At 50.5% G+C, this 14,604-nt stretch overlaps 1 protein-coding gene across 2 annotated transcripts in view; it reads right to left on the reverse strand.

The window, feature by feature from the left end:
* The window catches only part of ASIC2 (acid sensing ion channel subunit 2), a 1,116,666-nt gene that overhangs the window by 94,487 nt on the left and 1,007,575 nt on the right, over window positions 1-14,604 (reverse strand). For both annotated transcript variants that reach the window (XM_027567843.2, XM_027567842.2), the window contains exon 2: window positions 6,294-6,444. In XM_027567843.2, coding sequence (XP_027423644.1) covers window positions 6,294-6,444 — 151 coding nt within the window. The remainder of the gene's footprint in view (window positions 1-6,293; window positions 6,445-14,604) is intronic.

Raw genomic sequence — 14,604 nt, forward strand, 5'->3', positions numbered from 1 at the left:
ACTGCTTTTGGGTTCATACGTGGGTTTTTAGCTTGGTTCGGCTACTTAATGAGATGTGTGTTCTTGGGAAGCTTACTCAACCCCTCTGAGCCCCAGTTTCTTTATCTTACAGTGGGGATTGCAACACCTTGTTAGGAGGATGACTGAAAGGGTTCACGGGCTGGAATGTTCAGGGCACATAGTAGCCACTCAGGAATGCCAGTTTCTCTCCTGCCCTGGTCCCATCAGTGTGCACACAGTACTCCGCCCTTCTCTCAACAAATGTATTAACACATATTTACTGCCCTGGTGGGCATCAGTGAGCCAGATAGTCCAAGATCCCTGCCCTCTTGGAGCATATGTTTTAGCAGAAGGAGATTGACAAGAAAAAAAAATAAATAAGTAAATCCCACGGTGTATTTGAAGGTGATACATATCACGGAGAAAAGGAGAAGCAGGGGAGAGAATGAGGGGTGAAGAGCAGGGTGAGTCGTCGGGGTAACCCCCTGTGAGAGGGTGACATCTGAGCAAAGACTGGGTGGAAGCGAGGCAGTTGGCCACGTGGGTCTGAGCAGAGAGAATTCTGGGCGGAGTGCGTGGAGAATGCAGAGGCCCTCAAATAAGAGTGTTCCTGGAGTGTTATGTTCAAGGCATCCCGGGGAAGCCAGTGTGGCCAGAGCCAAGTGAACAAGGGGACAAAGTAGGAGGTGATGAGGCTGGCAGTGGAAAATAAGGTGTCAGATATTTACCTCCATTAGAGCATAGACCATCAACATAATTCCTTTGCTCAAAGATATAATATTGGGTTCATTTTGCTTTCTTTTTAAAAATATTTATTTATTTGAGAGAGAGAGAGAGAGAGCATGAGCAGGGGGCAGGGGTAGAGGGAGAGGGAGAATCTCAAGCAGACTCCCCACTGAGCACGGAGCCCAACGCAGGCCTCCATCTCAAGATCCCGAGATCATGACTTGAGCCGAAATCAAGAGTTGGATGCTTAACCGACCGAGCCACCCAGGCGCCCCTCCGGTTCATTTCTCTAAATACTAGGATTTGGGGAAATTGAGTCAGATTATATTCAATAAAAAGTGTGTTTTGCATGGGGTGAATGAAAGATAAAAGGAGATGAGAAAGGGAGGAGGCTTGTCTGTGGTCTTTCCAACTTTCGAGCCTATCTGTCTAGAATCTGAGGTCATTTGGGAGCTCCCTGTCCACCAATTCCGGTTTCCTCAGAGGTGACCCATCTCCAACCCTTACCCTCAGCCCTACCTCCCCCAGCATGGCCCCTTCATGGGACTATCTCTTGGGAACTCCTTCCCCAGCTTCCATCCACCCAGCTTCCTCAGGGCTCTTGGGTCCTTCAGTGACCTCACTCCCCTGGTCACTGCTGATTGGTCCAGGCGTGGGCACCCAACTGACCAACGGGCCAATGATTTCCTTCCCTGTTTTTTTTTTTTTTTTTTTTAATAGGAGACCCAGGAGAGACTCAGAATAGTTGCTTGCTGCCGATAGGATGTGTAAAATAGAAAAATATCGGCAGCCATGTGTGAAAAAATATATATGTGTGGAAAAGACCTGTCTGTAGTGAGAGAGAATAAAGCGACTCAGAAAGAGGAGAGGTGAGAGCAGCAGAGACTGGAGGGGGCCCAAGCCCTTGGTTCCAGTTGTTTCTGACGCTGCATCCTCGCTCGCCCGCTGTTTGGTTGTTGAAGCTTACCTTGGATTCTGGGGGCAATACAATTCCTTTTGTGCCTAAGCTTGTTTGAATTTGGTTTCTCTCATGTGCAACCTAGATAACCCACTGCCTATTTCTTTTATCTTTTGAAGTTACTCAGAGGCATCTACACAGAGTTTCATTTTTAACAACCTCCCACCTGCCTTCAATTTAATTTCCTTTAGAAAATGCTGGCCATGAAATCTGCACTTCTACAGTCTAGGACAGTTTTTCTGTCCTCATTCTATTTTGTGAGCTCCTCCATGAGAAAGGTTTCCATGGTCAAAGGCATTTGGGAAATAAATGCTGCATGCAATATTCCTACTCAGATATTCATGATGTAGCATATTCAAGAATCCCTGCAATAAATAAATGTGTTTCACTTTGCCTAAGCAGGGTTCCCAGATCCTTGCTATTCCTGTAACATGTAATATCCCCAATCCTCATTCCATAGGGTCCATACTGTCAAGGTCCATATGGGACGGAGCCTGCTTTCTTTAAAATGGCATAGTTCCGGGGTGCCCTGCATAAGGATGTTTGGCCAAGAGGGCACCCTGGTGTGGGGCATTGTCAGCCTGGAGGAAAGGACACTTGATGATTTTCATAGTCATCTCTCTTTGCTAAGCTGGGGGTCCACTCAAAGGGGGTACCTTTTTCAAATTCACCCAGGCATCGGAGTTCCTTCCTGTCCACCAGCATTACACCCAGAGGAGGGGTTCCCTCACTGATCCTTTAAATTCCTGAGCAATGAAGCTGTCCATGAGGCAAGGCCAGAGTGTATCAGAGGCTCTGCTTTGAGCAGACTGAGATTTCCGGATGTTGAGTTCCTCCAAGACCTCTTTTACAGGGTTGGAATGTTTAGCATAAGCTCTGGCTCTGGAACAGTTTGACAACCCCCCCATGGTTGTCATTATCACCCTTCCACTGTCTGCAGTTTGCAGAGAGCTCTCGTGTGCTTCCTTCAGCCATCCTGAAAATCGATGGGTTTATTTGTGTAGTTGACCTCTATTACACGTGAGGACATGGAGGCCCATTCACGTGTCCTCAGTCACATAGCTAGTAAAGGAAGAGCTGGGGATTTCATCTTGGGTCTGACTCTATAATGGAACTTCCCTGTCCCTATTACACTGCCTGCCATCAAGCTGTCTGTGGCTACTCCCTCAACCACCATATTTCAATTCCTCTCTTCTCCATCATCACCCAGGTATCTCCAACGAACACTTGGGAATTGAGAGGAGATGGGAATGCCAAGGAAGCAAGATGGCATCTGTGGGGCCACAGGGCTTGAAGATCCAGAAGGCAGCCTCCCTCTTGAGGACCATGGCAGGACTAGGCCTGATGGTGCCCACAGTCCTTTGGAGAAAAGACCAAGCAGTAAGATGTGGCCATGTTTCCTCAGGTGGCCTCAGGGACAAGCAACCCTCACCTGTCAGAGTCCACCCCTCATCCTTCAGCAGTGTGTATATCTCACTCCTACCCACAGAGCTCACTCCTCACCAGCCCAGGAAACAAGAGGTTTTGAGGTGACCGCAGTGTCCAAGGGGTGCTCATTGCTCAGTGACTTCTCAGCCTGAAAAAAAAGGTACAGTCGAGGAAGCCTGGATGTAAGGATTCAGGCTATCAGGCTGGGTGGCCTGGGTGAAGTCACCTAACCTCAGCCTCCTTCCCTGGTAAGTGGTGATAAAGAGCCCTTTCTACCACTCACGGCCTTGGTGAGGGGAAGGCCAGGACTGAAGAATATTATGGTCCCAGCAGAACGTGGGAGCTGGCTGCAGAGGCAAACATCCCAGAAACCGACCAGAGCAATCGGAAACTGTGCTCTCTAATGTGGTAGACACCAGCTCCCCTACCGTGGCAATTTAAATTAATCAAAATGCCATGATATTAAAAACTCAGTTCCTCATTCCCACGCGCCACATTTCAAATGCTCCGTTGAGGCGACTGTATTGGACAGTGCAGCTAGAGAGCATTTTCTCCATTTCTGCAGAAAGTTCTCTTGGGCAGCACTGACCAGTCTCTCCTCTGACCGGTTTCTTCTGGCCCCTGCCCTTGCTCTCACCCGCTGCTTCTTCATGCAGCTTCCTTCCCCAACCACCCAACCCCAAAGGCCACAGTTTAAGTGAGGAGGGCTGGTGGATCATAAGGGATAGCTCAAGCTACCGGCAGGAGTGAGGCTGTCCTCTTGTGGATTCTTTGCACCACTTTGGCTGCCTGCTGAGATGATAAGCTCCTGAAAGGCAGGGTCTCTGTCTGGTGTCCTCTCCCTCCCTGTGCCCTGCACAGTGTTAGGCCAACAGCAGGTCCTCGAGCATGATTATGGTCTGCTGGGGCTAACTGGTGGTCAGAAAGCTTGGGTCAGTACAACCCTGGCTTGGTCATGACTTTCCAGCGTGATGTCTAGAAGGTGGCCATGCCAGACCTCACTTTTCCCTCCACCAAGGAGCAAGGGGATTGGCTGGGAGAGATGGTCTCAGAGCTTGCCTGCTCTATCCATCCATAGCATCAGGAGGCAGAATGCAGATTCCCAGGGGGCAGGCCCTGAGGTCGGAGCCCGTTCTATCAGTGGCCCATGCTCAGACCCAAGGCCAGACCCCACAGGGAGCTGTGCTGTGTGAAGATGGGTGTGATGGGGTGCCTGGCATTTTGTGAGTGTGTGTGTGTGTGTGTGTTCATGTGTGTATATATACATTTGCTTTCACTCCCAAATCGAGGTAACAGGGAAGGAAATCCAATATCACTGTGCAAAGACATAACTAACCTATAGTCAGGCTGTGGCTATGAGGTCTTTGGGACCCATTTTTATTGCCGGTTTCTCCTCTTTCCCACAGGTGGTTCAATAAGCAAATATGTTCTGGTGTCTGCAAGGCAGAGCCTTTTTTGGGAGACCAAGACCCAGCTCCTAGGACTCAGGGTTGTCTACAGATGCCCATGGTCCCAGGACACAGGCTGGTCTCAGGGATGTTCTGGAAAGCCAAGCTCTGCTGGTCAGCTCTCAGGGATGCCAGAGTGCAGCATAAACCCAGACCTTCCTCTGTTTGCTGGAGGGCACGGGCACTGAATTTAGAAAAGTGGATGGAGCCAACTAAGCGTCTCCTTGGCAAGCAGCCGATGGCCCGGAGCCTGAAGTGAACCGCTGGAAGGCGTTGCTGGTGTGACACGTGTGGTGGCCATTTTACTTCTCCGTTGTGGGAGCAGGAGGACCAACCACACAGTGAGGGAAGTGGGCATGCTCACCCCTCCCCACAGGGAGCTTGAGTGAGAGACACAGGAAGGAGAAGGTGGTGGTGGGGGAGCTTAGTGCTTGCAGTCAGTCATCCCCAGGGTAGAAGCATTGGCTGCCTTCAGAAGCCTGGAACATCTGGGCGTGGTCAGGGCCAGATTTTAGGATTGGGGGGGCCGGCTCCAGGAATCATGGGGTGGGGGTTGTAAGAGGTGGGGGCTGGGCTGCTTGGTCTCTACCCACCTCAGTTCCAATCTGAGGGCCGAGGGCCTCCTTCTTGCTGGAACCTTCTCTCCCTTTCCCCCTCCCATGGAGCCCCTCCCCAGGCCCATCCTTGACACCCTGCCCTGCTCCCCCCTGTTATACCCTGAACACAATACTACTCTCGCTTTGGGTCTACTTGGCATCCATGTCCCACTCTCGGGCACCTCTGTACTTCCTCCACCTGGGGGAATTCTAGAAGCTGCCAGCATCCCTAGGCTTACTGGCTGTATCGCTCCAATCTCTGTTTCCCTCACTTTCTCCTCTGTCTGATCTTTCTGCACCCCACTTGTGAGGACCCACCTGCATAATCCAGGATAATCCCAAGACTCTGTTCAAATGCCCGGGGCACTGTGATGCTTTCTCTGAACGCTTTTCCCCCTCCCCACCAGGCGGAGGCCACGCTCGTCCTCAGGTGGGTACACTCATGTCACACTGGACTGTGATTGTGTGTCTCCTCCTCTAGTCTGTGACCAAGGACCTGGTCTTTTTCATCTTGATGTCCTTACTGGGGTGCAAAGCCTGACGCGGTACACACATGGCTAATGAATAGTTTGCTGAATAAATACACGAATAAATGTGTGCATGAACGAACTCAGCGGCCTGTACACACAGGCCCCCCAGGGGCTCAGGCAGGCCCGGCGCCAGGCCCCTGAGTCCATGTCCTTTGGCTTTCCAGCCTAGCAAGTTCCTCCACCTTCCTCCAGGGGGAGGAGAGCGTTCCTTTCTGCTGGGCCTCCTGACTGGGTTGGGATAGTCAAGATGTCTGCAAGAGGAAGGGGCTGGTCCCCGTCTTCCTTTTCTCCTGAAATCAAGCCACTCACCTGCCCAATCATACATTCCTCCATGCCTCCTTCCCAACAACCCCCTCAGCCTACCTGCCTTCCCTTTCCAATACTCCTGTCATCCGCCCCTCTCCCATCTCCTGAAATCTGAGGAAGCCCAGAGCGTCACAGTCCATGGAGGGACATCCTTACTCTTCACTGGCATGTTGCCATCCCACTGATAGAGAGCCGTCCTTCATAGTCTTGGTCAAGACAGCCCACCTGAAGCAAACCAGTCTTCCAGAGTCCTGTACCCCTCCGCCATCACCCACAGCCCCAGTCCCTGGGCCCAGCTCACCTGTCTCTCCCCAGATGGGCAGGTACTCATCTTGCTGAATGTCCAGCATGATCTCCAGGCCGTTGCCTGTCCCGCCCTTGACTGTGGTGAGCAGAGGTTTGCCATCCTCGCCTGAGTTAAACATATAACATTTTCCATATTTTGTAAACACCTGAAGGAGAGAGGAGAGGGAGAGAAGCCCATGAGTGACTTCAGACTAGAGACTGGTGAGACCCGAGAAGTGTGACATCAGGCCAGAGTCCCCACGGCCTGTCCCAGTCAAGCCCTCTTGAGGACCAATGATTCCTCACTGTGGCTAATGGCCTGACTTTTGCCAAGCGGGATTCTGACATCAAAGAAAAATCTGGACACGCTTTGGGGTTTGTTGCAATAGGATCTGGTGTCTTTTCCCTCCGGGCACTGCCCCAGCCCGGGTGGTCCTGTCCACTTCCAAATGTTGAACATCATCTGTAAGCCAATCTGCACCTCCAGCCCCAAGCTCTCTCCTGGGCTCCAGACTCACTGATCCCAATGCCTGATAAGTGTGACTTCAGGGGGACCCAGAGTCCCCTGACACTCAGCGACTCCCAGTGGGAACAAACTTCCTCAGCTTCCCGCCCCACTGGATGGTTCTCCTGCACTCCTGTTCCAGGGAATAGCATCACCACCTGCCAAGAGGTTCGAGCCAGACCCTCAGAGTGGCTGTCCACTCTTCCTCTTCCTCACTCCCATGTCCAATTAGCCAGCAAGGCCTGTCAAGTCTGTCTCTACATCCTGCATGCATTTTGCCTTTTCTCTACTGCACTGCCATAACTCAGGACCCAGTCATTTCTTGTCTGGGCTGCTACAATTTCTTAGCTGGGCTCCTCCTGCATTCCAGACCACCTTCTCCAGCCCATCCTCTAAATCCTCTAACTTTGCTGTGGCTCCCTCTTTCTGACATGCAAACCTCACCTTGCCAATCCTGTGCTTAAAATCCATCAGGGATCCCCAGCACCCATAGGCTATATCTAGGCCCTCCATACCCAGCCTTCCATGATGCCCTCTGCCCACTCCATCTTAGCACTCCCCATCTGTCCATGGGAATCCCCTAGAAGGGAAGCTCCATGCATTCAAGGACTACATCCGCTTGTTTGCTGAGGTACATATACCAGTATGGGGGCACATGGGGGTGCTCCAGAAATATATGTTGAATGAATGAGTGAATGAGTGAGTGATGAGTGGGTGGATGGAGTCAGATCAGACAACCTGCTGGTTCACATACTTCTGGCTTTCTATTTGCTGCTTCTGTTACCTGTAATTTCTCTCACTTCTCTTTCTGCCTGGACAGCCTCTAGCTGTTGTTCAAGACTGGACTGGTGTGTCTCCTCCAGGGGGTCCTGGAGTCCCTGGACCAAGTTGGGCTATGTCCCCCTCTTCCTGTTCCCCTTGCTCCTTCACCACGGCAGCTATCACATGGCCCCCAAAGAGTTGGTCCTACATCTCTCCTGAACTTGACTTTGCTGTTCACTTCTGATTCCAAGGACTTACTACATTGCCTGGCACCCAGTAGGTATTGGGGCCACTTTTGCTTGATGATTACATGATTACAACAATGTGGTGTGATGGTGTGATGGTGTGATGGTGTGGGAAGAGCCCAGGGCAAGGAATGCAGAGATCTTTGTCCAAGTTTGATGTTGCCACTCCTTAATCATGAACCAAATAAGCCCTCCAAGCCTCAACTTCTCCATCTATAAAATGGGAGTTCTCACCCTTTTCCTTAGCTACTTCTCAAGGTTACTGAGAAGATCAGCTGAGGCAATATGTGCACACGTGCTTTGAAAACTATAAAAGCTTTCTACAAATGCTATGGGTTATTATGCTTACATAACAGCTTTGGAAGCTCGAGCCGAAGCCAAATTACATCTGGCAAAATTGGCCGGAAGAGAGCCAGGCCAACTGTACTGGGTTCCTGCAGCCACTGAGGTTTGGGACCAGACCCCTCCTTGGCCATGCTCCACTGAGCTGTCCCTGCCTGCAGCATGGAGGCCACAGGGGGGCTCTTTCACCTCCCATCCTTCAGTGTGGGGGCAGATAAATAGCAGGGGCAAGTGCTGGAGGCTGCCTTTCTCGTGCAGACCTTGAGGGCCAGATGGAAGGAAGGAAGAGAAGCTTCTACAATGTGCCAGACGCTCTGCTAGACACTCGTCTACGTTACGTCCTTTAACTCTTGCCACCATGATTGCTCTGGGTTTGGCTGCTCCTCTGGTGCAGAGGAGGAAACCAAGGCCCAGAGATGCTAAGTGACTTGCCTAAGGTCACACAGCTACTAAGTAGAGATGTTGAGATACGAAATCCATGAATGTCTAATACCTACGCTCTTTCTGGTTGTGCTCTCCTGCGTCTTTGTCATTGGGACCTTTCTGAGCCCTGTACTGTTTCTCTGTGTCTTGCTTTTTCCATCAGCCCATCAATAGTCATAGGCATGTGCTCCTCCTTTGTGCAAGGATTATGGGGATTGCAAAGAAGTACAAGGCCTACTACCTGCCTACAGGACCCGTGCGAAGCACCAGCAAAACATCAGAGTCCACGTTTTCTTCACTGTATAAAATGTCAGTCCCTGACCAGCCTCACTGTTTTGGGACAGCCAAGCCCTCCTCCCTCAGCTTCATGGTGGCGGAGGACAGTTGGAACAGCATTTTTCAAAAAAAACCTGAGCTTTATCATCACCATTGTATATAGCAACTGGACTTGGCTAGCGAATTTGTTCCCCAGAGAGATGTTCTCTGGGACCACCGTAATGAACAGATGAGAGAATCTTATAGTTAGCACATCCTTGGCAAGGGATTGAACACATTTGGAGTGACTTCTGGGTGTTCTAATAGAATTTTTCTTTGTAGATCCACTAAATAGGCTTGCTGCCTCCAAAACTGATTATAATATGAATTGCCTATGTATATGAGGAGATTCGTAAGTAAAAGGACATTTCAGCTTTGCACCGGATTATTGCAAATTCCAACTCCCCAACCCCCCCCCCCCAACACACACACACTTGAACTCCAGAATATTGGGCTGGGGTTAGACTGTGACCTCTACCTCCCGGGTCAACGGTGGTCCCAGCCCAGTGTCTGTGATCCCAGACATGCTGGGTGGGTGGGGTAGAGAGAGGGCATCAACCCTCCGAGAGCTTCGGAAGGGGATGACAAGGTGTGGCAACTCCGAGGGGTCTTGTAGACCATCTCACCAACCCGCCTTACTTCACCAGGAAGGAAACAAAGACCTGGGAGGGAGGAGACAACTTGCCTGAGGCTGCGCAGTGAGGACCTGTTTAGTCTGAACTTCCTTTATAGCAGCCTCTCAGCTTCCCCACTTACAACAGGAGATGGAAGCTCTTGGGACTTGCTCCCTTCAGCTGGTCATTGACATTGGGCCGGCACCACCGAAGGCTCATGCATCCAAGTCTCCCCTGTACGGGAGGGAGCAGACAAATCTTTGTGGTGGCAGTGATGAGACTCACTCCCCATCCTTGGCTGCCCCATCACCAGGCCTGCTATTCATCCTGGGCCCAGGTGGTGGCTCCTGCAGGGGCCCATGGTATCAATCTCTCCCCCAGCCCCTGCTCCCAGCCTCTATTTCAATTGGGATGTCCTGTCTTACAACCTCACACCTCCCATTTTTTCCCTTTATAGTGCATATCTAAGCATGTAACTAGCTGGTTATCCATGTGGTTATTTGTTGGACATGTCTTCGCTAGATTGTAAGCCCTGAGAGGGTAGGGACTGTGCCTGTCTTGTTGAATGAAGGAAGGGACTCCAAGGTGCTGCCAACCTATATCCCCTTGCCCGCCTCTGGGAGGCGCCCTTCGGTGCTGGCCAACCTTGCTGGTTCTGGCAGGAGCTGGGCCTGACGCTTGTCCCAGCCTCCCTCCCCGTCCTTTGTCTGCTGAGGCCCTTCTCAGCTTCCCACTTCATTCTACCTAAGCTTTTTTTGCTGGCTTCTGCATGAAGGTATTAGAGGAAATAAGCCTCCCTGACTGTGCTTTGGAGCCCGAGGCTCCTGCCTGGTGTTTCCGAGAGGATTATTTTCCTCTCTGCTCAACATCAAAGGCCTGAGAGCTATTTACACACGGCACAGTTTTGCTACAAACTTGGAACAAGATGCAGCTCTCCTTCCCCATTTCGGGGCCATAATGATGTGTTAGTGTAACACAAGCTTCAACTGTCTGTCTTATCGTCCCCAGCCAGGAAATACAATTTATTTAAGTCCAGACTGTCAGGCCCAGCTCACTGCTTCTTCAGACCTGCCATTCTCCCAGGCATCGCTCTGCTCTCCCCTTAAGTGCTGACAGCCCCATCGCGGACGGCAGGGCTGGATCGGCTGGGTTGCTAAGAGTCTAGAATTGCACTCAGTCGGTTGGTTTGTAAGAGGTAGAGGTGCACATTTCAAACCTGGATCTCCAGGAGCGAGGGGGGCGGGGAGGGGGAATCCTGAGATAAAAATGAGCCCCGTGAAATTAACCTTCATTGCTAACATTTGCATGGTGCATTGTAGCTTAGACTGCCTGCGGATGGCGGTGGCAACCTTCTCAGTGGCCCCACAAAGGGGAGGAAACTAACAATTCCTGAGCTTCTACTCTCTGCAGGGCCCAGCTTGGCATTTCCATAGGTGTTCTCTCTTCCCTAATTATGGTCCAGCTCCCTGGGTGTGGAGGCATCTTGTGATCACTTTCCTATTTTACGGTTGAGGAGACTGAGGCTGCTGAGGAGGTAAGTAGTAGAGCTGGGACTTGTGGGTGAGACTTTATCACCAGGGAAGTCACAAGGAAGGAAGCCTGGGAATTTGGGGCAGTTCCCTATCACTTGTCAAATCCATGGCCCCGAACATGGTGTTTTCTGTCCCCAGTGCATTGCCTCATTGACAAACCCAGCAAGATAATCTTGCCGTGTGGTTGGACAGCTTAAATGAGAGGATGTAAGTGGGTTGGTTTGGAGGATTACATAATAGACATCTTAACTAGTTATGAATCCATGCAAGGGGGGGGGTTTGCTAAGTTTCTCCTTTTCAGTGGAAGAGAGATTAGTCATTTGGGTTATGGGTAGGGAGGCCGAGATGAATTGAATGGGAAGTTGAGGGTTCCTGTCCTCTCTGCTTGTGTCCTTACAATACCAAGCTCATCTTGAAGTAGTTAGAGGAGATGAAGACCACCGTGTGCCACTGATCGCTTACTCCTTAATAATGCTAAGCCTGTTGCTGAAGCCCTGGGCAGCCCTTCAGATGACTGGCATCATGGAGTTCTGGAGGAGAGGGAGATGCTTCCATGTATACCACCCACTTTGAAAATCTACATGTGAATTCCAACTGAACTGTAACCAGTTATTGGTAAAGTGGAAAGATCCCACCAATCTGAAGTTGACACATTCTAAACTAAAGGAACATGGATGTGGGGATGGGGAGAAGGTCTCACTGCTTTCCTGTAACTCTTAGAGTTTGCTACCCTCCCGGAGTGCCATTCACTTTAGAGCTGCCATTGCTAATATTTGCAACAGCCCCATAAGGTTGGTATTATCACCCCCATTTTTAAAAAATTTTTTATTGTTATGTTAATCACCATACATTCCATCATTAGTTTTTGATGTACTGTTCCATGATTCATTGTTTGTGCCTAACACCCAGTGCTCCACGCAGAACGTGCCCTCTTTAATACCCATCGCCAGGCTAACCCATCCCCCCACCCCCCTCCCCTCTAGAACCCTCAGTTTGTTTTTCAGAGTCCATCGTCTCTCATAGTTCGTCTCCCCCTCCGACTTACTCCCCTTCATTCTTCCCCTCCTGCTATCTTCTTCTTTTTCTTTTTTCTTAACATATGTCGCATTATTTGTTTCAGAAGTACAGATCTGTATCACCCCCATTTTTACAGATAAGAAAATCAAGGCCCAGAGGGGCTGAGCCAGGTCACAGAGCTGGTTAGTGGAGAACTCAGGGCAAAATTCATCTCTGCCTAGTTCCAAAGCCTGTGCTCTTTGCCCCCGGTCCCTCATAGTTACAGCTCCAACCCATACCGCTCTCCCAAACTGTTCTGCTCCGGGCCAACTGGTGAGACTGCAGCTTGCTGACGCAGGGCTCTCCCGCCTGGTAGTAGGGGAGGTATATCTCAGAGTCAGAGGCATTCTGGAAAAGGCAAGCACCTTCTCATCTAAACTTCTCTTTTTCATAAGGGAGTCTAAAGTCCACAGAGGTGAAGTGACCTGCTCCAGGTCACACAGCTAGTTTGGGGACAGAGCCAAAATCTGACCTGGGCTTGATGGCTTGGGTCTGTGCTCTTCTTCTAAAGCCTTCTGCTTGCACATGCCAGGGGCTGGAGATAATGGCCAGGACCCCCTTCTCAGGGCATCATGTCCAGGAATATGAGAAAGATTGGCAGTCACTGCTGGCCTACGTGCTAGCATCCAGGCTCGGCGTGATCTGCTGGGGTCCCCTGCCTTACAGAGTCTGGGAAATGCAAAGTGGAGCCCTTGCTGGGAAAGGTTAGGAATGGCTGATACTCATGAAGACACAGTTTTCTGGTTCAATTAATAGCGCAAACAACATTTCTATACCATGTATCTACTTAAGAAAATAAATTATGTATAAGTCCCCTTAAGGGTTGTTGAAACATCCACTCACCAGCACACAACTAAGCCCGTGAGCTTCGGACCTTCCAGTCCCTTCATTAATCCTGACCTTTAGGGCTTCTCCTAGGCAGTGGGTTTCTTGTTTCTTCTTGCTTATTACACTTGAAGGAAATGAAATTGTACTGCTCCAAAATCCACCCTTTCCCTCCCCACACCTGCCCCCCACGGAGTTGACTGAGCTTTCCTCTCAACGAGTCACTGAATTTCTCATTAGGCTGTTTTCAAAAGAACATGTATTAAAGCCAACTGTGTAGTCTTATTTGTTTGGCTTGCCTCTTTCAAACTCCTAAAACACATTTCATACCATTGGGAAGTGAGAATGTCTGTTAAATGGGTTACCAGGTTTCCAGGAAACAAAATGAATCCGACTTTTTGTTTCCTGAAGTTGCAGTTAGTGTGTTTGAAGATGAAACACAGCGGGGGGAGGGATGCAGAGGAAGGCTGCCAGAGACGGTCAGCTCTTTGAAGGCAAGGACTGTATCTTATTAAAACCTCTGCTTGCTTGTTCATCCGTTCCTGCAACAGGAATTTCTGACTAGTTCTCTCCTTCCAAGAACTGTTGCCCACGACTGTGTGTTTTCCCTACAAAGAGATTAAAGGCACTTGCAATGAATACTCCATGTGGTCGGGGCTATGGCTGGAAATGAAGGAGCCAGGGGAACACGGTCCTTTTGCAACCACTTGTCACCCCTTCCCAACCGGGAGGCCATCATCTCTTTTACGACATCATTAATATCATTCTCCTTAGAGGTGACTTTCCGGGGAGAAGGGAAGAAGGAACAGTCACTGAGCGTTGACCGCGAGTCAAGTGCCGTTTCGACTGCTCCATACTCCTTCTATCCTTTCAAGCTCACAAAGCCCCCTGAGGTCGGCGTTACTCCGCCCGGTGTGCAGATGAGAAAACTGAGGCTCTGGGAGGCTAAATATCTCATTCAAGATCCTACGGCTAAAGAGTGGTTCACTTGACATTCCCTTTTATGTGCATGGGTTGTTAGAAGTACGTTTGGCATTATTAGAATGTATGAGACGGGTCATTGCCCCTGCACCCATCTGCTGGGAGGTGACATTTCCTGTGCCTGTCTCACTGAGAGGCCCTCCTGCCTTCTCCCTCCGAGCCTGAGTGCAGCTGGGGTCTTGTCCACCAGGCAACTGTCCAGAGAGCTTTAGACCGTGCAGGAGGGGATGTGTGCGCGCCGTGCAGAAGGAAAGAGCATCACGCAGCTGCAAATCTGTCAGCTGGAAAAACAGCACAAAGGGGAGGAATAGGTGATTCTGAATGTTCTCCTCCGATTCAAACATTTTGTGAGCAAATGTGCTCTTGGTGGATGACTCATGGAGACAGAGGACGACTTGACGGCACTCTGGCTGCTCACCTGGAGAGTTGTTGGAAATGCCAGACCTCTGCTGATGAATCCCTCCTGACAGCTCATGTGAGAATCCCCTATTGGGCTTGACTTGAGGTTGCGAAGTGGGATGGGGGAAACCAGAGGCCTTTCGAGCTGGACCTGCGGCTTGGCTGTTGGGGGGCTGGACCCTGGCCAGATGGAAGTCTCAAATGGGATTCAGCGACAGGTTGCTCTCTCTGCTAAGGTCCCACGATTTGTCTCCTGCCGGCCGGAGGGGTTTTGGCATTTTCATCTCTGGATCCCCAGGGCCTGGCTCCAGGCCCAGCACATAGTTAG

Source organism: Zalophus californianus, chromosome 16, assembly GCF_009762305.2.
Source record: "Zalophus californianus isolate mZalCal1 chromosome 16, mZalCal1.pri.v2, whole genome shotgun sequence".
NCBI classification, from domain to species: Eukaryota; Metazoa; Chordata; class Mammalia; order Carnivora; family Otariidae; genus Zalophus; species Zalophus californianus.